Below are 25,868 nucleotides of genomic sequence, written 5' to 3' on the forward strand. Positions count from 1 at the left end.
CAGAAAAGCTTTGAAGACTGGAATATAAGATGTGACAATAGTGGAGTCCCGAGAGTGACAGATTAACTTGGAGGAAAATTGTACTAAAATTCCTGAGCAAGATGTGCCACAGGAGTGTGCATATCATGAATTTGATGACAAAGGTGGTATGGCAAGGAGTTGGTTGAATAAATTTATATGAAATAAGAGAAATTAGCCAAAACACTACACTAGCGGTATATCAGAGTTAGGTAAAAAAAAATACAAGAATTAAAAGAAAAATCAGGAGTGTACAGATGATATCAATGGCAGAATCATATCCAAATTGAAGATAACAGAAAGGAACTTAACATTCCAGAATGTATAAGCATAGCTAATCTAAGAAAGTACAGTCAGGATCCTTGCAAGATAAATTTATATCTATTTTCTGTCATTCACAATAAAATAGATCTGATAATTTAAAAACTGAATCTGTGGCATGTATTTCATAATTGCTGTGAGCTTTATTCTTTCTATCCTTCATGTTAAACTCTACTCAATAAATCGATTTGGATGTATTGCAAAATATGAAACATCTGAAAAGTGTCATACCAGACACTTTTCAATTAGATATGAGTGGATAAGGCATGTTTACTATCAGTTTACAAATACTGTCAAATGATCTGTCAGATTTAAAGCAAGATAAACTATGCTACCTGTATTAATATTAATATAAAAAAAGTAAAACTGCATTATTCATGTAGTACCACATCTTTATTAATAAAATACAAATATTGAACTTGATATCTTTGACTTAGAGTGTGGTTGTAAGCAGTTCCATTCCTCACATTTAAACACATTTATTCTGTATTAGTTCTTTCTTGAAAAATTTGCTTTTTCAATAAACTATATGAGTTTTTCTATAGCTCAAAAGACAGAAACAAACTCATACGAATTAAATGTATCACCGACATCCTCACACAATAACAATAATGGAAAATAAAATAAAATAATCAATTTTAAAAAGTGCCACGACAGCACCAATAGGATAACAGATGGCTAGTAAATTCCCAATTATTAAAAGAAACAAAAATACAATAATATAATCATGTGGAATTTGCAAAAAAAAAAAAAAAAAAATGATATAGTAATATTTCCCATTAACCACCTTCCCGGCCATTATGGATCAAATACGCATCCTCGTATGCTTCGTATCCATCATATATTTCAATGTAATATCAATGGTATTACAATTTTAACATGCACTTCACATCCATGATAACCTTGACGTCTATAGATGTCTTGGCTGGTAGCGTGGTTAAGGGAAATATTACTATACCATTATATCAATATATTATATATTGCTATATATAATATATCAAAGGCCTCACAGCTCTCCTTATATAACTGCTCTATAAGAAATCAATTTTTATGTAAAAGTTTAGTTTTCTTACAAAAGACTATGTTTAGTCAAGATAGCATGTTCTGCTAGGCCAGACTACTAAGATTCATGAATCCAAATTAAACAGTTCTTTTGAAAGAAAACTAAACTTTTACATAAACATAGATTTCTTTTAGGGCAGTTACACAGAATGGCCCATAAGTCACAAAGGAGCTTAAACATTTAATAACTTTATCTGGAAAACGCTGAAATTGAATGCCAAATTTCAAAATAAAATTGCACAATTTTGGTTTGTTGTTGGGTTGTGAACTTTTCCATGATTAATTTACCAAATGTTTCTTAGAATACCTGAAAAAACAATCAAAAAATTATTCACATTTTTAAATAGCTTCATGACTTATAGGCGACCCTGTATAAGGAGAGCTCTGAGGCCTTTCTACACTGACTAAACAGATCTGATGGTCTTTGGTTATCTCCCTTATGGGAAATATTACTATATCATTTTTATACAAATTCTTGATTATCATAATTTTTTTTTCTTTTTAATAATTGGGAAGTCACTAACCATCTGTTGTTCTATTGAAACTGTAGTGCCGCTTTTTAAAATTGATTCCTTTATTGTAATTTTGTGTTTCATTCTTCTTCTTTCCCAGATTCCATCCAGAACAGCAGGGGGGAGGGGGTTGTAAATGCTTTCCGTCAGTTCCTTCAATACCAAGAAATCCACCTGATTTCTTCATTTATCCAATTTGAAAACAATATTTATATGAGATATTTGCAGATTGTTAGCCCATAGAGTTCCTATTCTGATAGTAGGACTGCCTACCTCAGCATCCAGACATGCATTTTACGCACAAGCATTTACTCTTGTGCAGATGTTTCAGTTATACCGCTGATACCCAGTCACCAGAGCCTCATTTGTGATAACAGGTTCTACCACGAGAAGGCAGCGGTAGTATTTGAGTGGGAGGAGCTATATGTTATATATCAGTGGTGTTCAACCCGTTGATCATGATCTCTTGTTTATTCCTCCTTACTTACAAATTTAATTAAAACTGAAAACATAATATTTTATTTATCATTATTTTGTATTATTTTTTAATTCTCTTTAAGTGTATCGCTATTGTTTATTTATTTTTCGTTAAAATTGTCAAAACAGTAATTTTCTTATAAGTCCGGATAAATGAATTAATTTGGATCAGTGGAAGTCAAACAGCGAGCCGAGTGAATACGATTATAAGCAAAGCACATCGTATGCATTTTGTTTATAATCGTGTTTACTCGTAACTACATCACACACTTCCCACTAACCAATGTTAGAATTTCAGTTTAGTTTCAGTTGCTCTAAATTTATCGTTGGATTTACCATTATTTTGTTCACTAATTGATAAGTTATAAACATTTTTTATTTTAATAAAATATTTAAAAGTTTTTTTTTTTTTTTAAATTTGAGAATAATCATGAGTGTATCAAAGAAATCGAAGATGTATCATTTTCACAAGGAATGGGAAATGGATTATTTCTTTACAATCTTAAATGGTAAGTGTTGTTGTTTGATTTGTAATTCATCTGTAGCAATTCCAAAAAAAGGTAATATTGAGAGACATTTTCGATAGCTACATGCAAAATATGAAGATTTCCCCCCCAATTCCGAAATACGTGAATCAAAAATTATAAATTTAAAGGCAGGACTTTCTGGACAACAAAATATGATTTCGAAAGTAATAAATAAACAAATATCAGCCACTAGTGCATTTTTGAAAGTGTGTCATTTATTAGCAAAAGCTAAAAAGCCTTTTACTGATGGAGAGTTAATAAAAGAATCGTTTTTTGCTGCAGCAGAATCTTTATTTTCTGATTTTAAAAATAAAATCATTTCGAATATTAAAGATTTACAACTTTCCAGAACAACAGTTATGAGAAGAGTTAAATTTTAAGTGCCGATCTGAATACTCAGTTAATGTCAGACATTCACCAGTGTGTTGCGTTTTCATTACAATTTGATGAATCAAACGACTTCACTGATACTGCTCAGTTAATGGTATTTATTTGCATGGTATTTCAAGATTATTCAAATAAAGAAGAACTTTTGAAAATTATACCATTATTGGGAAGGACTATGGGAGAAGACATTTTTTCTGCATTTGATGAATTCGTGAAACACAAACTTCTGCTTTTTAAACTTGTGTCTATTACTACTGATGGTTCTCCTGCAATGATAGGTAATAAATCAGTCTTCATTTCATTATGTAAAAATGATGAAAAATATCCAGATATTTTAACGTACCACTGTATTATCCACCAACAAGTACTGTGTAGCAAAAGATTAAACACAAAAGATGTTTTGGATATTACATTTAAAATTGTAAATTCTGTTTGAGGAAAAGCCCTGCAATGGTGGTTATTTAAATTATAGGCAGATGATGATGATAGGGAACTTCTGTTGTACAATAATGTTCACTGGCTCAGCAGAAGTAAATTTTTAGAAAGATTTCTTGTATTAATTAACAATATAAAAATTTTTCTTGATGAAAAAGGAGATATTTATCCACAATTGAGTGATAAAACATGGTTGTTACACTTATCATTTTTAGTAGATTTCTGTACGAAATTAAGCAATTTAAATTTAGAGTTACAAGGCAGAGATAAAAATTTAATTGACATGTTAAGTTCAATAAAGTTTCCAACAATACTTACTTTTATTAAAGAAAAATATAAATGACCGCGAATTTAGACATCTCCCATATTCATTAAAATTTTTTGAACAAAATCAAGAAATGCTTCGCTGTGATTTAAAAGAATTTATTCATGAAATAGAATTAGTTGAGGAAGAAATAAATTCAAGATTTAAAGATTTTAATAAAACTGAAATGATTGCATCTTTTATCAATAATCCATTTCAAGAAAACTTGAACATCATAGAAATTTCAAATAAAAATTATTTGTGGGCTGTTTGATATAAACCAAGCTGAAGTAGAACTTGAGATAATAAACAATGAAGTCATTTGGAAGTATGCACATGAAAAATTCCCAATATTAACTGATATTGCGCGAAAAATTCTGCCATGTTTCAGATCGACATACTTGTCAGAATCCGCTTTTTCAAATATGAACATCATAAAAAAAAAAATTAAGAAACCAAATTACAAACGATCATTTGGATGATTGTCTGCGATTGGCCACTTCTTCATATCAACCTGACTAAGAAAATATTGCGAGGTCCAAACAATGCCAAATTTCACATTAACTTTTTTTTTTAATCAACCAGCATTTCCTGTAACTTGTGAGTTTGTAACCAATCTGTTGTTTTTTCTAACTTTCATTTTCCAAAATAGAGAAATATTTTATTCCAATATATTTGTTTTATTTGATGTATTAAAATAATTAAAAGTGATAAATAAATTTATGAATACACAAATAAAGTTTTTAGGGCTGGGAGAGTGGATCCTCTGAAGTGAGTGAGCACATTTAACTGCATATTTGTGTGTAATCAGATAACAGGTTGGGGGAACGTGATCTATATAAGAGTAGATTGCCGAATAGCTTAGTATAGAAAAGTAGCTCGCATAGTAAAAAAGGTTGAACACCACTGTTATATATCATAAAGTCAAGGATTTCATAATATTATGTAATCATCATCCCTTAGAACCCTGTGTGTTCCATTGTTGTTACTATACTGAGGATGTCTATGATACTTAGGCAAAATTTTTCAGCTAATAAATTTATTTCAAGTAAGAATTTAAGTTTTCATCTTTAATTTTATAATTGTGTTATCTAACCCATTTCCCAAAAAATGTGGGAGCTGAGATAATGGAAATGTCTCCACGATTTTGATGGATTTTGCAAAGGCATTTCACAAGGATACTGCACAGCACTTATTACATATTAGAACAAATAGGGATAGATATGAAATTGGTTTTGTATATAAGAGGATAATTGATGGAGGGACACTACAGAGCAGCACATTGTTAAATCTGGAATGCAAGGCTTAATTTATTCTTGAGCATTTCATTCAGGATTTAACTGAGTTGCAAAATTTCAAAAGAAAAAAAAAATGCTTGTAAACAGACAAGAATAGTAATTGTAAATATGCTAATAATAATTTTGGTAATTTTCTATGTATTATTTCATAAATGGTCCTATAAACAGCTGACAGGAAACAAAACATTGTTTAGATTATGTTGTATCACGAAAGTCAGAACAAAGTATAGATAAATGTAACCGAATTGTAAACATAACCCCAGGCAGTCGGCATGCGAAGTTGGGACACATGCATTATACCCACGTGGGGACGCCATCGAAGGGAGAAGGTGCTGTGTGCAGAAAAGGCTTAGGAGACGTAATAGGGAGAGCAGATGCGGGGAGTATAAAAGGAAGTGGCAGCACGAGCAGGGCTCTCTCTATCTCTCTCTCTAGTTTTGTTTGTTCGTGTTCGAGTGTGGGTCGTAGAGTGGGCGAAAGTGGTCAGCAGACGATACGGTCTAGTAGCGGTTTCGTCCGAGCATTTTCTTCAATGCAAAGAGATAACCAACGAATGCCAAAGTTCGTGGAGCTCCAGCCATATGGCTCCGTTAGAAGAGTTCCAAGCACAAGAGGTTTAAGTTAATCGTGAATGTATTCACAGGAAAGTCGAAATGGAGGACTATCGATCTCAAGACAAGCAAGGCACCTACTCGAAGAAAGCCTGAAATAGGATCAGATAAAGAAGAATCTCTTGAATGGCTAAGCCGGTTGGTAATGTTAAGCTTTTATATCCTTGTATTGTATTCTTAGACCACTGTGAATGAAAGTACCGAATTTCTATTAAATCGGACCTGTTAATATATCATAGGACTTAAGAGATTAATCCTCCAGTAAGGAATTGTGTTAGTTCTAGAAGTAAGTTGTTCCAGCTATGTTTAATAGTCTAATTTAGAGTGTCGTATTTTAACATCTAAGAGGAGAGAAAGATAATAATCTAGAAAGTTGTGTTAAGTGAATGGGAATAAGATTGCTTGTCTCTGCTAATGTCTTTCAACGTGATATGCTGATTGTAAAATAGACTGTCTGCTTGTGTAGTATTGCAATTTTGGGACCTAGCATTTAGTTTGATTAACATGTATCATGTCTTAGTGAGAATAAACATTCCTGTTTTATTTACCAAAAATATGTGTCTGATATTTCAAGTCAATGCACCTCTTGCTTAAATTTAGAACCTGAATAAATTGAAGCATGGGAGTTTAAGATAGGAAACGGTTATGACTGCAATCTAGTCTGAAATGAGTATAGTAAGAATTTATTTATATTGTTAGATTTTGAATTCGTGATAGTCTGTAAGTCAACTCTCTGGCAAGATTAATTTTCTTGTATAGGAATTAAGATCGTGCAGCAAAACAAATACATTTTCTTAATTCCGAAAAGGATTTGACTTCAGATTCTCAATCTGGGAGAATTTGGCTCTACCCTGAGACACTTCTCTTTGTTTGAAAGATTTGTGCACGTTTTCGAATTGAAGGAGAGGCCCCCTCAAGTCATACCATAGGCACAGCAGATAAGATTCTAATTGGAGTATTAAATAAGAAAGGATTTAATCTTTAAAGAATTTAAACAAGTAACAATTAATGAAATATAAACAAAGAAAATAATGACTTAACAACATATGGTAGAGTTGAATCAAGGAGAAGGCAGATGGCGATTTGGATACCACATGGCTCTGCACTTGGACCACTACTGTTTTGTACACATGAAACATGCAAATGAAAATGCTAAATTAGGAAGAGCTGAAGAGCTGTAGCTAATAAAAGTGATGTAGAAATTCTGTAGGATGATCTATACAGATTTTAGTTTGCACTAAAATAGTGGGTAGTTCTGTGGCAAAAGTTCAGTGGACATATTGCAAAATTGGTAAAAACAGTTCCAAAGATCACCTGGAATTAAGAAACACGTTGGTAAGCAGGGATATAATAATAATAATGATTTTGTTTATATTAATATTTAACAAAAGAACTACCATTAATCTCTGCATAATTTTGGCTGAAAGGGTGCCATTACTAACCCTTTCATATACATTATCCTACAATAGGTAAAGGGACATCCTTAATGGATGGCCTACAGTAGAGATCAGCAGTTCACTTGAAAAAAGTCACTATGATCTTGGATGCTGAATGAATATTAGTAAAAAAAAAAAAACACCATTCCAGAGGAGAAATAATAAGATGTCATTGGAGATGGATGGATGTTTGTACTGCACAGACATTAAGCATTCCCAAATCCATATCTGACTCTGAGCTCAAGACAAAAAGAGGTGTGCCAAAAATACTGAAAATGAGAGTCAAAGCTCCTTGAGAAGATCAGTTACTTCATCTTGCTGTCAGGACAGAGATTATTATGAAATGACTAACAGACAGCATAAATAAAACAGATTTATTTATATTTTATTCATGTTACAAGGACACTGTCAGTAGAGAATAAAGGTTTGTAAAACACTCAGGACTGAACATGTAGCACGTCCACTACTTGTCTCAGTCCATGCTCAATGAACATACTATTAGAATTTGAAAGAAACAATGGTCAGTGATGGTAATTTGATACAAAAGTTATATAAATTATTCCTAAAAATAAATAAATACCCTAATGTCTTTTATTCCTCAAAGAGAATAAACAGAGCTCTCTTAGTCCTAACTAACTTTTTTGAAGGCAAGCAGGCAGCCTAACTCTAACACTCATAATTGTTTGTAACAGTGCAATTTACATGGTCAATTTTTGAGATGCAAGATTAAAAATCCAAATTTCTAGGAGGAAAAAACTCCACTGCTCATGTGGAGTTTTTGAACCTGATTGAACTAACTTGAAATATGGACAAAGAAACATTTACACTATGAATCATTTACACTAGTTGTAGACTAGAAGTAAACCACTAACAGCCTTTCTTTAGCTGACCTAGTACTATGGGTGCAAATGCCATTTCCATAGACAGATACCTATAAATTATGAAAAAAATAAATAAAAAAATAACTGTTATTACTTCCCAAACTTTGAGATGAGCATGCAAATAAAGTGACTGAGATTTGGACATCATTGTAAAATTTAATGTTTTGTGAAAAAAAAAATGAATTTAAATCCACTTGAGTGCAGCTGAACAGAGGACTTTAATTCAATCCTAACAAGATGAAGATCATGGTTCTCAAAGGAAATATATACATGGAAGCTTCTGAAAACAAGTGTATCTTAACAAAGAAAGATCTGAGGAAGTCAGCAAGTCTTGAGATTCATGCAAAGGACTGCTGTTCAGAAGACACCAGAAGAAGATTAGGAAGGGCTAAATCAGCCAGATTTGTCTAAAATCTGGAAGGATGGATCTATCTTCACAGAAACAAAGTTGAGTATTCTGGACACAGCAGTTTTTCCAATAGCAACTTATGGATGTGAGACCTGGAACCTAAAGAAATCTGATAGGAAAAGGATAGCTACTTTTGAGATGCTGTATTACAGAAGTCAAATGAATATATCATATACTGAAAGGTGGACAAATAAATGGGTGATTGAAAGGATAAGTAAAATATTGACAGAAGAAAGCTGAAATACTTTGGACACAATGAATGGATGAAAGGACTTCTCAAAACAGACATAAGGTAATGTTCCTGGGAAAAGAGGAAGGGATAGACCCTCAATTAGATGGATGAATGGTGTGTCTGGAGTGACTGATCTTAGACATGAAGCCTCCAGAAAACATACAACAGGACCACCTTAACAAAGGTGGTCCTGGTGTGGCATGTCACCAAGGAATGTAGTGCAGCTTCTTGAATTGATTCCAGAGAAATTTGTGACTAATGTCAATGTATCATAAGCAATGACTGACTCATTGCCTTCCAAGAAACTGATGTTGTAGTGATGGCGTTCCTGGATTCTAATCTCGGAAGAATAGCTCACCTATCCAAAATAAAAAAGTTGACAAGGACTAAGGGCAGTGTTAATTTATTGTGGTGGATCGTAGAAAGAAAGACATTTTCTGAAATGGCTTGAAGGTGGTGTGCAGATTAAACTTATAAAGAAACCATTTTATTTGTCCTGATGTTCTAAGGCAGGATATAGCAATTCTTAACATGTGAATGTTGTTACGGTTGAGGAATAATATTCTGGACAAGTTCTTATCCAAAGCTGTATAACTGAGAGGAGACCTCCACATAGCCTTTAAAGGAATGCTGAGAACTGACCAGGGCTTCTGACCTAATGTCCAATCCTCACCTTCTCATGGTGCATCCTGTTGGGTATCTACCTGGATACTGAACGAACGAGGATGGGCTGACAATTTGGGATTTAGCCGACCAAATTGTATTCCTATTGGTTAAACTAAAATACAAAATGATGGTACAACATGACAAAATTTCATGCCGGCTGAGGCATCGCCCAGTTAAACAAGGCCCCCTTTGTTTTCGCCAGGGAACCAGGGCGAACAGCGAAAAGTCAGCTACTGGAACAAATCTCAAAACACCCCAACTCAACATCACCAGAGTTAAAGATCGGTACTATCAACATAAGAAGCCTGAATGGCAAAGAAATGGATCTAGTGGAGGAATTCGTTAGGTACCAGATCGACATAATAGGGGTGACTGAAACAAAAAAGACAAAAACTGGTGAGATCTTTCTGAGCAATAAATACAAAATGTTATATTCAGGCAATGACAATCAAGGAAAAGAATGGGTAGCCATAGTATTCAACACAAAATACGAGGCTCATCTTCTTGAATGGCAGGCAGTGTCGAGTAGAGTGATTTGGGTAAATATCAGAATGGGGAACTGGACAATGAGACTTATTTGTGCCTATGGTCCCACAGAAGGCTCTACTAAGGTAGAAGTGGAGGAATTTTTTGCGTCTCTAGAGAAAGCTATTGATACAATGAAAAAGGAAAAGTTGGTCCTCGTTGGGGATCTAAATACCAGAGTAGGAAGTGATTGTCAGACATACAAAAATGTTTTGGGAAAATTTGGAGAAAAGAGCAAAGCTAATAATAATGGCAAATACCTGTTGGATTTCTGCTCAGGACATGGACTGTTTATTACTAATACCATGTTCCAACATAAAAATGTGCACAAATTCACATGGAGAGAAGAGGCAAGGAATAAGAAAAGTCTCATTGACTATGTTATTGTTGATAATGATGTTTTCTCTCTGGTGCAGGACACCAGAGTGTACAGAGGATCTGAAATTGGAAGTGATCACTATTTAGTCTTGAGCAGGATAAAATTGAATTTCATATTAAAAAGAATGACATGTAAGAAAGTTTTAAAGCGAATAAAAGTTGAGGAGCTCTCAGATGTGAACTGTAGACTAAAATACACAAAGATTATTGAAGGAAAAATGAAAGAGTTTGAGAACAAGAATCAAACCTTGGAGATTCAGTGGCAAGCCTTGAAGAAAACCCTGATTGATTCAGCTAGAGAGGCATGTAGTGAAGTTGTCTGCAAGGATAGAAAAATTAGAACTCCATGGTGGACACAGGATGTTAAAGAGGCAGTGAAGGAAAAGAAGAAAGCATATCAAAAGTTCCTGGCAAATAAGTCAGCTTGTGCTCTTAGAGAATACAGAACAAATGTATTCTCTAAAAAGAAAGCTAAACAGTGTGTAAAACTAGCTAAACAAAAGTCATGGGAGGACTTTGGCAAGAACATAGAAAATAAATATCAAGAAGGTGGCAAAATATGGAGTTTGTTGAAGAAGCTTAGGAATAAAGGAAAGAGTGCAGTAAAAGGAGTTAGAGATGATAAAGGTGAAATGAAAACAGGAGAAAAAGATATCCTTGAAGTATGGAGTAATTACTTTGAAAATTTGCTAAATGAAACAAGCAGTGATGACAGCACAGTGATAAAAAACACTGACCAGGCATGCAGTCAGGAATATATATCCATACTTGAAGTAGAAAAAGCCATCAAAGGCTTGAAATGTGGAAAGGCAGCAGGAGTAGATGATATTCAACCAGAAATGCTGAAGTATGGTGGTATAAAAGTCTTACAGTGGCTGCACTGCATAGTTCAGAATGCCTGGACAAAAGGGACGAATTCCCGATGGTTGGAGTGGAGCTCTCATAGTACCCATATATAAAAAGGGAAATAAAACTGAATGTGAGAATTACAGAGATATTTCTCTACTGAGTGTCCTGGCAAGATCTATGTAAGTATACTTGAGAAACAGTTGAGAAGAAATGTGGAAGAAAAGCTTGGTGAAGAACAAGCTGGATTCAGGTCAAAAGAGGTTGTCAGGATCAGATACTCACTTTACGACAAATAGTGGAGAAATCATGGGAATATAACAAAGATCTGTATTAAAGTTTTGTCGATTTGGAAAAGGCATATGACAAGGTGCCAGAAGAGAAGCTATTCAATACGTTACAGTTATATGGTGTCAATGGGGCATTGTTTCAAACGATACATAGTCTTTATTTGAGTTGTAAGTCAGCAGTTAGAATTGAAGGAAGTGCAGGAAGATGGTTTAATGTTAAATCTGGTGCGAGATAAGGATGTACATTATCACCTCTGTTATTCATTATCTATATGGATCACATTATGAAGGAAAGTGGTATTAAACATGATATCAGAATTGGAGATGTTAATGTCAGTTCTTTGCTTTATGTGGACGATGTTATACCTTCTAAATAAATACGCTACAAGTTTACAAGATTCCCTGACTAAATTGAATAACTGTTATAATAGATATGGTATGAAGGTCAGCATTAAAAAGACAAAGACAATGAAAATAGGCAGAAACATTGAAAATGTCAACTGTGTTGTGAATGGAGAACCTGTGGAACAAGTAAAACATTTCAGCTATTTAGGCACGATTTTTAGTGGAGATGGTAAATTAAATATGGAAATAGACAACAGAATCAACAAAGTTGGTATGGTAGGAAGTCAATTAAATAAATTCATATGGAATAAGAGAGAAATTAGTCAGAACACTAAATTAGCTGTATACAAGACAGTGTTCAAACCAGTTTTAACTTATGGATCTGAGAGCTGGGTCAGAAGTAAAACACTTGACCAAAGACTAGAGACCACAGATATGAGAGTCCTGAGAAAGATTAGTGGCGTGAACAAATGGCATCAATGGCAATATCATATTAAAAATGAGCATATTAGGAAAGAACTTGACATTGTCAGCATCCAGGAATGCGTTAGCAGAGCTAATCTCAGGTGGTATGGTCACTTAAACAAAATGGGCGAGGAAAGATTAGCAAAACAAGTGTTCTCTGCCAGGTTGGCAGGAAAATGACCAAGATATAGGTGGATTGATACAGTACAAAGTGCCTTAGACGACAGAAATATAAGATCTGGTAATGTTGGAGTCTTGACAAGTAACAGACTGATTTGGAGGAAAATTGTAGATAGGAAGTTGGTAATGATGTATATTTTCATGTAGTACTATCATATCCTATACATCCCTTGAGGGTAATGGCAGGAATTTGATGATGATCATGTGATTTTTTTTTTACTTTTATTCTTATAGTTCTTCCAGAAGAAAATAATTAGTAGTGAGTTCTCCTATCCACTTACCTATGACTAAGATGAGAATAGCAAACATATGCTACAAGACGAATGCCAATTAATTTTTTTTTTTTTAAATGTTCTCTTTTATTACCTCCTTCACAATGGCTTTATAACTAAGATGAAATACACAAGAGCCAATAAATTATGTTACTAACTCTTATTCATTTCACAAGAATGTCTACTCATATTTAAGAAACATGTGGTGTTCTCTTAAAGTGACATCACTTCTGCATCTGTTTCCATGAAACTTTGAAAATTACATGCCATGAATTTTCATGGAAGAGCTACAATGCACTTTTCAAAGTGGAGTATAGAGCAACTGAAGCAATGGTGAATCACACTACACATTTTCAATTTGATGGATGTGTTGGGTATGCCTGGAGAATGCTTGTTATCTGAGTACGATATTAGCACAAATAAAGTTTAGAGGTGGTAGCATAAAAATGTAGAGTTGTTTCTTATGATATGAATTAGGTCTACTGGTCACAATGCATGCCCTTACACAATGGCAATTTTATGGTACTGCCTCATGTCTTCTAACTAAACAATATTTTACGTGATTCTTCACTTTCCATCTCGAAGTAATAACCCTAAACATGTGCTTGAAGAGAATAACAGTTAAACACTCTAGTGGCCAACAAAGTCAAGTGAATCCAATCTACAGTCAACTCCCAATATAGCAAACATTGCCATAAAACAAACTCATACACTATAATGCTGTTCTAAAATCTTGGAATTCAAAAGCAATTAATTATAGCAGACCACCTGTTATAACAAAATTATTCCTATGGTTCCTACTAGTTTCTATATCTGATCTCTTTTAAATTACCTGATTTATTTTCCAGGGTGCTTAAGGGTCAAAGATGTATAACTGAGAGGAGACCTCCACATAGCCTTTAAAAGAATGTAGAGAACTGACCAGGGCTCCTGACCTAATGCCCAATCCTCACCTTCTTGTGGTGCACCCTGTTAGGTATCTACCTGGATACTGAACGAAAGATGGGCTGGCAATTTGGGATTTAACCGACCAAATTGTATTCTTATTGGCTTAAACCCAATATTAAATGATGGTACAACATGATAGAATTTCATGCTGGGCTGGGGTGTTGCCCGGCTAAACAAGGCTCCTGTTGTTTTCGCCAGGGAACCAGGGCGAACAGCGAAAAGTCAGCTACTGGAACAAATCCTAAAACACACCCCAACTCAATATCACCAGAATTGAAGATCTGGTACTATCAACATAAGAAAGCTGAATGGCAAAGAAATGGAGCTAGCCAAGGAATCAGATAAGTACCAGATCAACATAATAGGGGTGACTGAAACAAAAAAGACCAAAACTGGTGAGCTCTTTCTGAGCAATAAATACAAAATGTTATATTCAGTCAATGACAATCAAGGAAAACTAAATACGAGGCTAATCTTCTTGAATGGCAGGCAATGTCAAGTAGAGTGATATGGGCAAATATCAGAATGGGGAACTGGACAATGAGACTTATTTTTGCCTATGGTCATACAGCAGGTTCTCCTAAGGTAGAAGTGGAAGAATTTTATGAGGCTTTAGAAAAAGCAATGGACACAATGAAAAAGTGGTCCTTGTTGGGAATCTAAATAGCAGAGTAGGAAATGATTGTCAGATATACAAAAATATTTTGGGAAAATTTGGAGAAAAGAGCAAAGCTAATAATAATGGCAAATACCTGTTGGATTTCTGCTCAGGATATGGACTGGTTATTACTAACACCATGTTCCAACATAAAAATGTGCACAAATTCACATGGAGAGAAGAGGCAAGGAATATGAAAAGTCTCATTGACTATATTATTGTTGATAGTGATGTTTTCTCTCTGGTGCAGGATACTAGAGGGTACAGAGGATTTGAAATTGGAAGTGATCATCATTTAGTCTTAAGCAGGATAAAATTGAATTTCTTATTGAAAAGAAGAAATATAAGAAACTTTTAAAATGAACAAAAGTTGAGTAGTTCTCAGATGTGAACCGTAGACTAAAATATACAAACATTATTCAAGAAAAAATGAAAGAGTTTGAGAACAGTAATCAAACATTGAAGATTCAATGGGAAGCTCTGAAGAAAACGTTGATTGATTCTGAGAGGCATGTGGTGAGGTTGTCTGCAAGGATAGAAAAATCACAACTCCCTGGTGGACACAGGAAGTTAAAGAGGCAGTGAAGGAAAAGAAGAAAGCATATCAAAAGTTCCTGGCAAATAAGCCAGCTTGTGCTCTTAGAGAATACAGAGACAAATGTAAGAAAGCTAAACAGTGTGTAAAACTAGCTAAACAAGTCATGGGAAGACATTGCTAAGAACATAGAAAATAAATATCAAGAAGGTGGCAAGATATTCTGGAGGTTGTTGAAGAAGCTCAAAAATGGAGGAAAGAGTGCTATAAAAGGAATTAGAGATGATAAAGGTGATATGAAAACTGGAGAAAAAGATATCCTTGAAGTATGGAGTAATTACTTCGAAAAATTGCTAAATGAAACAATCAGTGCACAGTGATAAAAAACACTGACCAGGCACGCAATCAGGAATACATATCCATGCTTGAAGTAGAAAAAGCCATCAAAGGTCTGAAATGTGGAAAGGCAGCTGGAATAGATGATATCAGACCAGAAATGCTCAAGTATGGAGGTATAAAAGTTTTACAGTGGCTATACTGCATAGTTCAGAGGGCCTGGACAGAAGGACGAATTCCAGATGATTGGAGTAGAGCTCTCATAGCAGCCATATATAAAAAGGGAAATAAAACTGATTACGAGAATTACAGAGGTATTTCCCTACTGAGTGTTCCTAGTACGATTTATGCAAGTATACTTGAGAAACGGTTGAGAAGGATTGTGGAAGGAAAGATTGGTGAGGAACAAGCTGGATTCAGGCCAAATAGAGGCTGTCAGGATAAGATATTCACTTTAAGACAAATAGCTGAAAAGTCATGGGAATATAACAAAAATCTCTATTTAAGTTTTGTAGATCTGAAAAAAGCATATGACAAGGTACCAAGAGAGAAGCTATTCAAAACGCTACAGTTGTATGGTGTCAGTGGATCATTATATCAAGCAATACTTAGTCTTTATTTGAGTTGTAAGTCAGCAGTTAGAATTGAAGGAAGTACAGGGAGATGGTTTAATGTTAAATCTGGTGTCAGACAAGGATGTACATTATCACCTCTGTTATTCATTATCTATATGGATTACATTATGAAGGAAAGTGATATTAAACCTGATATCAACATTGGAGATGTTAATGTCAGCTCTTTGCTTTATGCAGACGATGTTATACTTCTAAATAAATCTGCTACAAGCCTGCAAGATTCCCTGACTAAATTGAATAACTGTTGTGATAGATATGGTATGAAGGTCAGCAATAACAAGACAAAGATAATGAAAATAGGCAGAAGCATTGAAAATATCAGCTGCACTGTGAATGGAGAACCTATTGAACAAGTAAAACATTTCAGCTACTTAGGCACGATTTTTAGTGAAGATGGTAAATTAAATATGGAAATAGACAACAGAATCAACAAGGCTGGTATGGTAGAAAGTCAACTGAATAAATGTATATGGAATAAGAGAGAAATTAGTCAGAACACTAAATTAGCTGTATACAAGACAGTGTTCAAACCAATTTTAACTTATGGATCTGAGAGCTGTGTTAGAAGAAAAACACTTCACCAAAGACTAGAGGCCGCAGATATGAGAGTCCTGAGAAAGATTAGGGGCATGAACAGATGGCATCAATGGCAATATCATATTAAAAACGAGGATATCAGGAAAGAACTTGACATCGTCAGCATCCAGGAATGTGTTAGCAGAGCTAATCTCAGTTGGTATGGTCACTTGAACAGAATGGGTGAGGAAAGATTAGCCAAATAAGTGGTCTCTGCCAGGTTGGCAGGAAAAAAAGACCCAGAGGAAGACCAAGATATATGTGGATTGATACGTTAAAAAGTGCCTTAGAAGATAGATATATAAATATAAGATCTGACAATGTTGTAGCTTTGACAGGTAACAGATTGATTTGGCAGAAAATTGTAGGTAGGAAGTTAGTAATGATGAATATTTTTCATGTAGCACTATCATATCCTGTACACCCCCTTGAGGTGTACAAACCTAACGAAACCTAGGTTCTACGAGTACTTCAAGCGCAAAATGCAGTGTATCCCATTTGATCTCTAAACTACTTTATATCTACTTCATACTGAAGCTTACAAAAACTGTTTTGATAAAACCAAATCAATTTCTGAAAGACAAAATGCAGACAGCTCACCTTATATTCGAAGAGTGATTTGCCTTCTGATACTATTCCAAAGCCTTATATGGAGGCGGCAATGTTTTTCATCCCCAAAGAGGGACAAACTGGTCAGAAAAAATGCACACAAAGACAATAAAAGGACATCACAGTCTTAATTTCAGTTGTAATTCCAATAACCCAATTCATCTTTTGCCAAGACTGATGATTGCAATTGTTATCCTACCATGCCTGTCTCATTTTGATGATACTATAACATAAAAGTCAACTTACTGGAATTATTTTTTCAAGAGGGAAACAAAAGTCTACCTTTTGCTTATAATGCCAGTTGCTTCAATTCTTTTTCAAAAATGGAAAAACTATCTTCTTCACCACTTGGAAACACTAGTTTATCAACAATTACAACCGACTGTTATTCTTTCAATCTGCCAAGAGATCTGCATAAACCACACTTCTGGTCATGGGTACAGAAACCAATTACAACCGAAACTATGAGGTCATTGCATTGTCTCTGTGTGCATTTTTCTGACCAGTTTGTCCCTCTTTTGGACAAACCATGAAGAAATGAAGAAGTTCAATAATGAGGCATAAGCAATTTGACACATCCAAGGTACAAAATTGTACGATTTCTCTTCTTGGACTGACTTACCCCCCCCCCCCCCCAACACACACGAAATGCTACAAAGGATAATACGTTAAAACTGCCATTTGTCAGCTGACACATGAATCTGAACAAAAATATTCAGAACCGAGGCTCTTAACATGGATAATAATTTCCAAGGTAGGACTGCTATGTGCAAGCCCCACATTATCCAAACCAACATGCAGTGTCATCTTCAGCAGAGCAAAGGGTCATGGAAGTTGCAAGAGTATGTTATGGAGTGATGTATCATACTACCAAGCAGATGGAGGAGGGGGGGGGAATGTCTCTTATCAGCGCATGTAACCCCATATGAAATTTTGGCAGTGTGGTGATATAGTCCTTAGTCCTATTTTTCCTGGTTTGGCCTTGTACCTCTGTTTGTGCCATGAACACTGAACTCCGAGATGTATCTGAGCATTCTGGACAATGCAATGCTTTTTATTTTGCATTTCTGCGGAACTAACCATTGTCTCTTTCAGCAAGACAATGTACTGTGTCATAAGGCTGCTGCTGCAACTGCATGACTTGTGGACATGAACATCACCAGACTGGCCTCCAGAATATCACAATCTCAACCCTATTGAACATCTGTGGACTAAACTTGAGTGTCAGGTAAGATCAAGTCCACCCCACAACAGTCCAGGATCCCATTACATGTCTCCAGGAAGAATGGTCCAAAATTCTCATGGATAACTATCATATGCTTGTGGAAAGTATGCTTCACAGGACTGCTGCAATCATAGGAGTGAAAGGAGGTCCTACATCTTATTAATAGACACACCATAGCTGTTTGTTCCTCACACTATGGTGTCCATTGACTTCTTTCCAAGCTGTGTATGATTATGTTTACTAATCACGTTCTAATAAAAAATGCCAACAAAACATTAATAACCTTTCACATAGCAAGGATTTTGCAATGCTACATTCAAAGCAGGTGTAGTCTATTTATTTTGTAGTGCACAATTCAAAAAATTGGATCCCCTTCCTCCATCCCCAGTACATAAGCTTGTTTAAGTCTTATTCATTCACTTCCATCTTTCCTTTCATGTTAAGCTGAATGGCCTGTCACAGCTAAGTAACTTGGCTTCTCAGAAACCTAATACTGCTTATAATAGGATGGCTCCATAATTCCATCTGCTGTGTCTGTAAACTGCATGTGTTCTTCTGGCCAGTTTTCCAGGATGAAAATTTTTACCATCTCCATATGAGATTGGCTAACTTGTCTTCATTTGTAAAGTCCTAATAAAGGCACATCCCAGAGATGAGAGTTAAACCCAGGTATTTTCAACCAAAGGACACTGTCAATATCGACTGGGCTAAGGAGGCACAAGTATTACAATGATTAAAAAAAAAAGAGAGAAAATTATATTTAGCAAGCATCATGCACATCTCTTTGCTAATAAGATACAAAACATCCCATTTTCACCAAAGCATTCAGGTAAGTGGTTCAGATGAGTGAAGGAAGTGAATTTGTAGCAATATACTGAGCCAGCCACCATCTTCTAGTACTCTGTTATAAATTGATTAACTAGTTCTGCATAATTTTCATCCCTGCTACCCCAAACCTTTCAATATCTCACTATGACTCTTAACCATGCTACCGGCCAAGACGTCTATATAGACATCACGGTTATCATGGATGCAAAGTGCATATTAAAATTGTAATACCATTGATATTATATTGAAATATATGATGGATACGAAGCGTATGAGGATGCGTATTTGATCCATAATGGCCGGTTAGGTGGTTAATTCTAGACTACCAGTTTATTTTAGTTAGACTCAAATTCATTTTAATATGTCTCTAATATCAGGTATAAATATAAACTTCTTTAAGCCTGGTCTTTTAAATATTTGAAAATTTTGCGGCTAGGTTGGAATGCAGGTCTATTTTTGTGCAATTATTTAACAATGTTCCTAACAGGAACCAGTTCAATAAGACATTCTTTAAGTCAATGTGGTTTCTTTGTTCCTTCTTTCCATTGTAAAAATTTTTAGCAAGAATTTAGAAAGACTTCCATGCCATTAAATATGACTTTTAAGCTTGTTTTGACAGAGTCCACAAAGAAGCACAAATCTTTCAGCCCATGAACATATTCCTTTCTCTAAACAAATCATTCATTCATGCAAGTATTTCATTTTTATTTAAAAAAAAAAAAAAAAAAAAAAAAAGGAAATTCGTTGTGTAGTTAATAAGGTACACTCTTGATGAAGTGATCCAAGCAGCTTGGGCTGCTGTTTAGACATATCGTGTAGGTGTTGGAAGATAAAAAGTGAGGTTCTGATCTCATGGCATCTGACAAAACTTTCAGCCAGTCTCTTGTATCATAAAGATGGTTTCAGTGTTTGAAATAGAATATCAAATCACCTACCTTTAGCATGAATGCAAGTGCTTCTTGTAGCTGCTCTTTAGTTAATGGTGTTACACCAGATATACAGTTTGCAGGAAAAACTTCATTCACAACATTCTGCAAGAGTGACTGCTGTGGAAAATCCACTTTTGTCATAATACCTATCAACAGATCAAATTTATTTCATATCAGATTACTACTATCACAGCCTTTCTAGTAGTGAATCTTTCTATGAATTGAAGTCAACATTAATTTGACAAATATGACAAAAACTTATAATAATAGAAAATAACAATAATATACTAATGAAAAAGTACATTATAACTTTATCATCCATAATCATAAGATGTGAACAGTGCACATATGATTATATACATTTTATACTGCAGCCCTTGTCCATAAGGGCTGCAGTATAAAATGAAAGTTCCTGTTTTATCATCGGCATTCTTAAATTTTTATATATTTATCTAAAAACCATCATTTTCTTGTTTGTAATATAATACCGCTCAATAGTGTTTTATATAATTCATTTTGCAATAATCAATGTGCTGTGTGGGCTAGGGCTAGTATACTCGATGCTGTAGCTGCATTCAATGCAGACCACACCAAACATTCATACAAATTGAAATACATCATCAAATCTTTCGAAAATGGTATAGATCTTTCATAACTGCACAGACAGTTGAATTGTATCGGCCTTTCGGAAACATTCGCGATTTCATCACAGGAAGTCTCAAATGTTCTGGAAATGTTTCCGCGAGTATAAATAAGGCTTGAAATGGCAAGATGGCAGTAACACTGCAACAGTGAGAAGTCTATAGTCGGCATTATTTTACTCCTATTCACAATGACTGTGAACACATGGTATAAAAACAATCTTTCCTACTGTAGAAAAATGGATAAATTTTTAATTGGACGTAAGCAGGCATCTGACAACTGTGGAGTGTCAACGTCAACAAATTCAGGTTTACAGAATATCACTCTGAAAGTAAAAGATGAAGAAAGACCACTGTGTGTTATTTGTTTGAAAATTTTGGCAGCTGATAGCATGAAACAGAATAAACTTAAAAAGACATTTGGAAACACTTCATAAGGAGTATGTTAACAAACCTCGAGAGGTCTTTGCTGCCAAAGTTTTGAAAAGCAAACATCTAGCATTAAAAAAGCTTTGTCTGGAAATGAAAAAGCTTTAATAGCTTCTTACAAAGTTGTATATAAAATATGCTAGGTGCAAAAAGACCCACACTATTGGAGAAGACATAATACTTATCAGCTGTGACTTACATTGTGGAAACTATGCTTGGAGAAAGTTTTACTAAACAACTATAGTGCATACCTCTATCAAATGATACTGTTGTTGGTGAAATATATGAAGATATGCAGAAACAACTTTTGTTGAAGCTTCGTGACCAATTATTCTCAATTCAGTTCGATGAGGCAACAGATAGCAACAACGATTGCCTTTTAATTGCTTACGTTCGATTTTGCGAAGGATTATCTGCAGTTGAAGAGTTATTGTTTTGTAAACCAATAGAAAGAAGAGCCACAGCACCTGAATTGTTCAAAATATTTGACGATTTTATATGAAAGACAAACATACAGTGGAAAAATTGTGTTGGAATTTACACTGATGGTGTTTGAGTCATGTTTGGAAGGTTTAAAAGTTTACAAGCCCATGTGGCTGAAAAATCCCCACGATGTATTTGGACACATTGCATGATTCATAGAAAAGCACTTGTTGCAAAGGAAATGAGTCCTGGTCTAAACATGGTGTTAATAACAAGTTGTAACCGTGTCGAATTATAGAAAAATGAGACTCTTAAAATCAGGACTTGTTTTCTGAACTTTTTTACTGCAAGACAAGATGGTTATCACAGGGAAAATGTTTACAACGTGATTACGAATTAAGAGACAAAATACCAATCTTCTTGGAAGAGGAAAAAAATCATAAAGAAGCAGAGAAGTTTAGAGACCACTTATATGATGAAATTGAGCTACTTGGACATATTCGAGAAACGGAATATATTAAACCTGCAACTTCAAGGAAAAAATATGGATGAATTTATCAAAATCTACAAGGCAGAAGAGCAACACAAAGTTTTATTTGTAACTACTGACGAAGAATTTTAGAAACTATTTTATAACCGACGACAACATAACGGAAATGTACGAGTGGGTTAGAAACCCATTTCAAATTACAGACTTCACATCAAGCGGTGAAATCAGAAGACAATTTGCATCTAAATTGCTGTTTGAATTTTGGGCCGGTGTTGATGAATTTTCTGCATTAAAGAGCTTTTCGTGAACTTTTGCCATTTTCAACATCTTATCTTTCTGAAATTGGGTTTTCTGCAGTGGCTGCCTTAAAAACAAAACACAGATCTCAGTTAAATATAGAAAGAGAAGTAAGAGTGTAAATTTCCAATGTATCACCATCACGTGAAAAGCATTGCTCGCAATACCCAAGGAAGCCATTAATTTTTAGATTTATTGTTATTGCTTAGTTTTAATTAGTTGCTTGGTATATTTTGTAATATATTCATCCCTTGGCTTATGTCGGGGTTCCATCCCATCTGGCAGGATGTAAGTCGATACATTAAATCAACAGAGTTATAGGGGTTAGGATCTTGCCCTTCATTTGTAGTCATAATCAGTTACTGCTTTCTCCTTCAACATGTTGAAGTGACTTAGTGGTTATGGTCGTAGTGCTAAGAGGTATGCGCTTTTGGTTCAGGTCCTCTTTTTCCTCTTCTGCAAGATGTTGTTCCTCCAGTTTGACCAATTCTTTGTTGGTCAACTCTTCGGAGACACTTCCTATGAGTTGAACTATGTCATCATCATTCACTTCGAAATTCAGGTTATTTGTTAGGCCCACTATTTCTTCACTTAATTTACCAAGGTCATAATTTTTTTTCAAAACTTCCAAAATTATGCACAAACCTTTTTAATGTCTTTTCCATATGCCACTCATACATTGAGAGATCACTTCGTCCCAAACTACAGCAATATTTTTAATAGCATGATAAATACTGAATGCGTTCCAGAATTGTACGAGTCTGGTCATTTCCTTCAGTAGCAGGAATGGCTTGTGAAAAAGTTCTCTGTAGATAATAAGCCTTAAACACTACAAGAACTCCCTGATCCATCAGTTGGATCAATGAAATAGTGTTTGGAGGGAGAAACATGACCTTGAACTTGGTGAAGATCACCAATACAAGACAGATGACCTGGAGTATTATCTAGAATTAATAACATTTTAAATTCTACATTTTCTTTCACACAACAGCTTTCCATTTTACTCGCATTATTGATTAAGGCACCCGCAAACAATTTTTGAGTCATCCACAGCTTCTTATATCTCCGCTAATGAAATGGAAGAGTATGCTTCCTAAAGTTTTTTTGTTGTAACGTTCCACTTAACTGACTGTTCTATTTTTGTTGGTTTGTTAATCTTATCTTTACCTCTTTAAATTCCGTTTTTATTCATTAGTTGTTGATTGATGCTCATCTGAATATAAAGAAATTTATATTATACTGCACTAAGAGTGTAAATTTCCAATGTATCACCATCACATGATTGCTCGCAATACCCAAGGAAGCCATTACTTTTTAGATTTATTGTTATTGCTTAGTTTTAATTAGTTGCTCGGTATATTTTGTAATATATTCATCCCTTGACTTATGTCGGGGTTCCATCCCATCTGGCAGGATGTAAGTCGATACATTAAATCAACAGAGTTATAGGGGTTAGGATCTTGCCCTTCATTTGTAGTCATAATCGGTTACTGCTTTCTCCTTCATACCGAATATAGGGTGGTGCACCCTATATTCAGATTAGTCTAAATAATAGAGAGGAATCAATCATCAACTATACTTATATTATCACTTTATCTTCAGGTCGAGGTTATTAATAGCTTTTAATGCTTCTGCAAAGGTCCGATTAATTTTATGAGCGGTGCAATGAAAGAAAATCAGGCAAACACCAAGTTTAACTCAACAAAAGAAAACATTTAATGTGGAATAGTACAACATATACATTCAAGTATAACTATCTGCAAAAGGTTATCAAATTGAACAATTACAAAAATTCATATTCAGATATTAGTAACTTCTTATTTAGATTTGAGGATTATGGTTGACGCTTCTTAATTCTTAAAGCATCAGTACTTCTTTCACATAGTTCTCTCTACCCAATTAGATGAATTAAATCATAAATATATTAGCTCAGTTTAAAGTATTCAAAATAATTACAATCCATTAACTATCAAACATTCATTTTTCAGTTTTATATGCTCAGTGAATCAAGTTGAGAATAGTTCTTAAAAGTTTAACCTTCCAAATGTTACAATAACTAATCTTATGACAGGCTACACTATACTGTCAGCTAACACTTAATAGATCAACATAACACTTATTATTTCGAGGGGAAAGTACTGCAGTACATCTAACATTCGACCATTAATTGACATAACATCACAGCTAAGATCAAAATACATTCGACGGAGTTAACTGTTATAGCTACACAGGTTATAGAAAGGACAACTCTTACCGGATTACTGCTTCTACACATCGAATTCGCATAGGCACATTTGAAATTCTGGTTGACTTTTACTTTATGGCAACACAATTCAAAGAAATCTTCCACTAATATAACTGAATTATAGACACAGAAATACACAAGCCTTGATGCACTTGGTTTAAGTTATCTACTAATTCCTTATTTTCGTCTATGTATTAACTTCAGTTCTGCACTATTCTTCCAAACCATTTGGAATTTATCGTAGTATTAGAACTCCCATAGAAATAATTCGAAATGCCTATTAATTCCCGGTCCTTCGTAGTCAATTTACGGCATATATAAATTTCCCCTCTGCCACTCGTTACTGCACTCTATGCTCTCTCTAGGGCTTCTTCCTTTATCTTACTTTCGTTTTTGAATTAACTCTGTTCTCCTCTTTCCTGTCAAAATCCGGTTCTGACCAGTTCAGCTCATAACTCGCTTCTCCCCCTTGTATACAGTACTGTTGTGTCGGAAAAAAAATGATGAGTCGTCTTTTTTCCACCCAACATCAAGTTATCCCAGAAGGAGTGGATAAGGACACGCTTATGCCTCCGGATGGGAAATGTACCGACTAATGTCCCAAGAACATGTAAATATCCAAGCGTGTAAGCTCTGAACAGTGTTAAAATAACCCATGAGTTTAATAGAGAATAGTTGTAAATGAATTAGAATATAAAATCACGTATAAATCGCCAAGTAAATATGTATAAGCTAGAGCATGTTTTAAGCCATGTAAAAACAGTCCGTGGCCACGGCGTCCAATCGGCAGTCGCCGTATGCGTGACGACACCGCTGAGTGAGGGAGCTGTTTCGAGGTATAAAGGTTTCGGTGGGGATTCGAATCATTCTCTTGTCTCTTATCTCCGGGTTTCGTCGGCACCTAGTTTCCTGTCGGAGAGCTGTGTAGAGCTTGCCACCACGTGTAGCAAGAATCCCCCCCTTGCTATGTATGCGACGTGGGCCAAGGCTGCAACTACAATGTATTCAGATCCATAAGAAGAAAGAGCCACTGATGAGATCAACGTCAGTGTTCAAATCTGTGTATGAGTGTTTTCGGTTCATATGGAAACAAAGGAATAGCAAGGCAGCCATCAGTGAAGACACTGTAAGCAGACCAGAATATCCAGTTCAAGGCAAGAACGGTAAGCATAAGATTTTCTTACGTT

General features: G+C 34.9%; 1 protein-coding gene across 5 annotated transcripts in view; it reads right to left on the reverse strand.

Moving 5' to 3' along the window:
- DCP1 (decapping mRNA 1) overlaps positions 1 to 25,868 on the reverse strand; it is a 174,653-nt gene that overhangs the window by 9,111 nt on the left and 139,674 nt on the right. For all 5 annotated transcript variants that reach the window (XM_090410674.1, XM_090410666.1, XM_090410659.1 and 2 more), the window contains one exon: positions 20,163 to 20,302. In XM_090410674.1, the coding sequence (XP_090266800.1) occupies positions 20,163 to 20,302 (140 nt within the window). The remainder of the gene's footprint in view (positions 1 to 20,162; positions 20,303 to 25,868) is intronic.

Source organism: Typopeltis vanoorti, chromosome 2 (assembly GCF_054136105.1).
Source record: "Typopeltis vanoorti isolate ZY-2024b chromosome 2, IOZ_Tvanoo_1.0, whole genome shotgun sequence".
Lineage (NCBI taxonomy): Eukaryota > Metazoa > Arthropoda > Arachnida > Uropygi > Thelyphonidae > Typopeltis > Typopeltis vanoorti.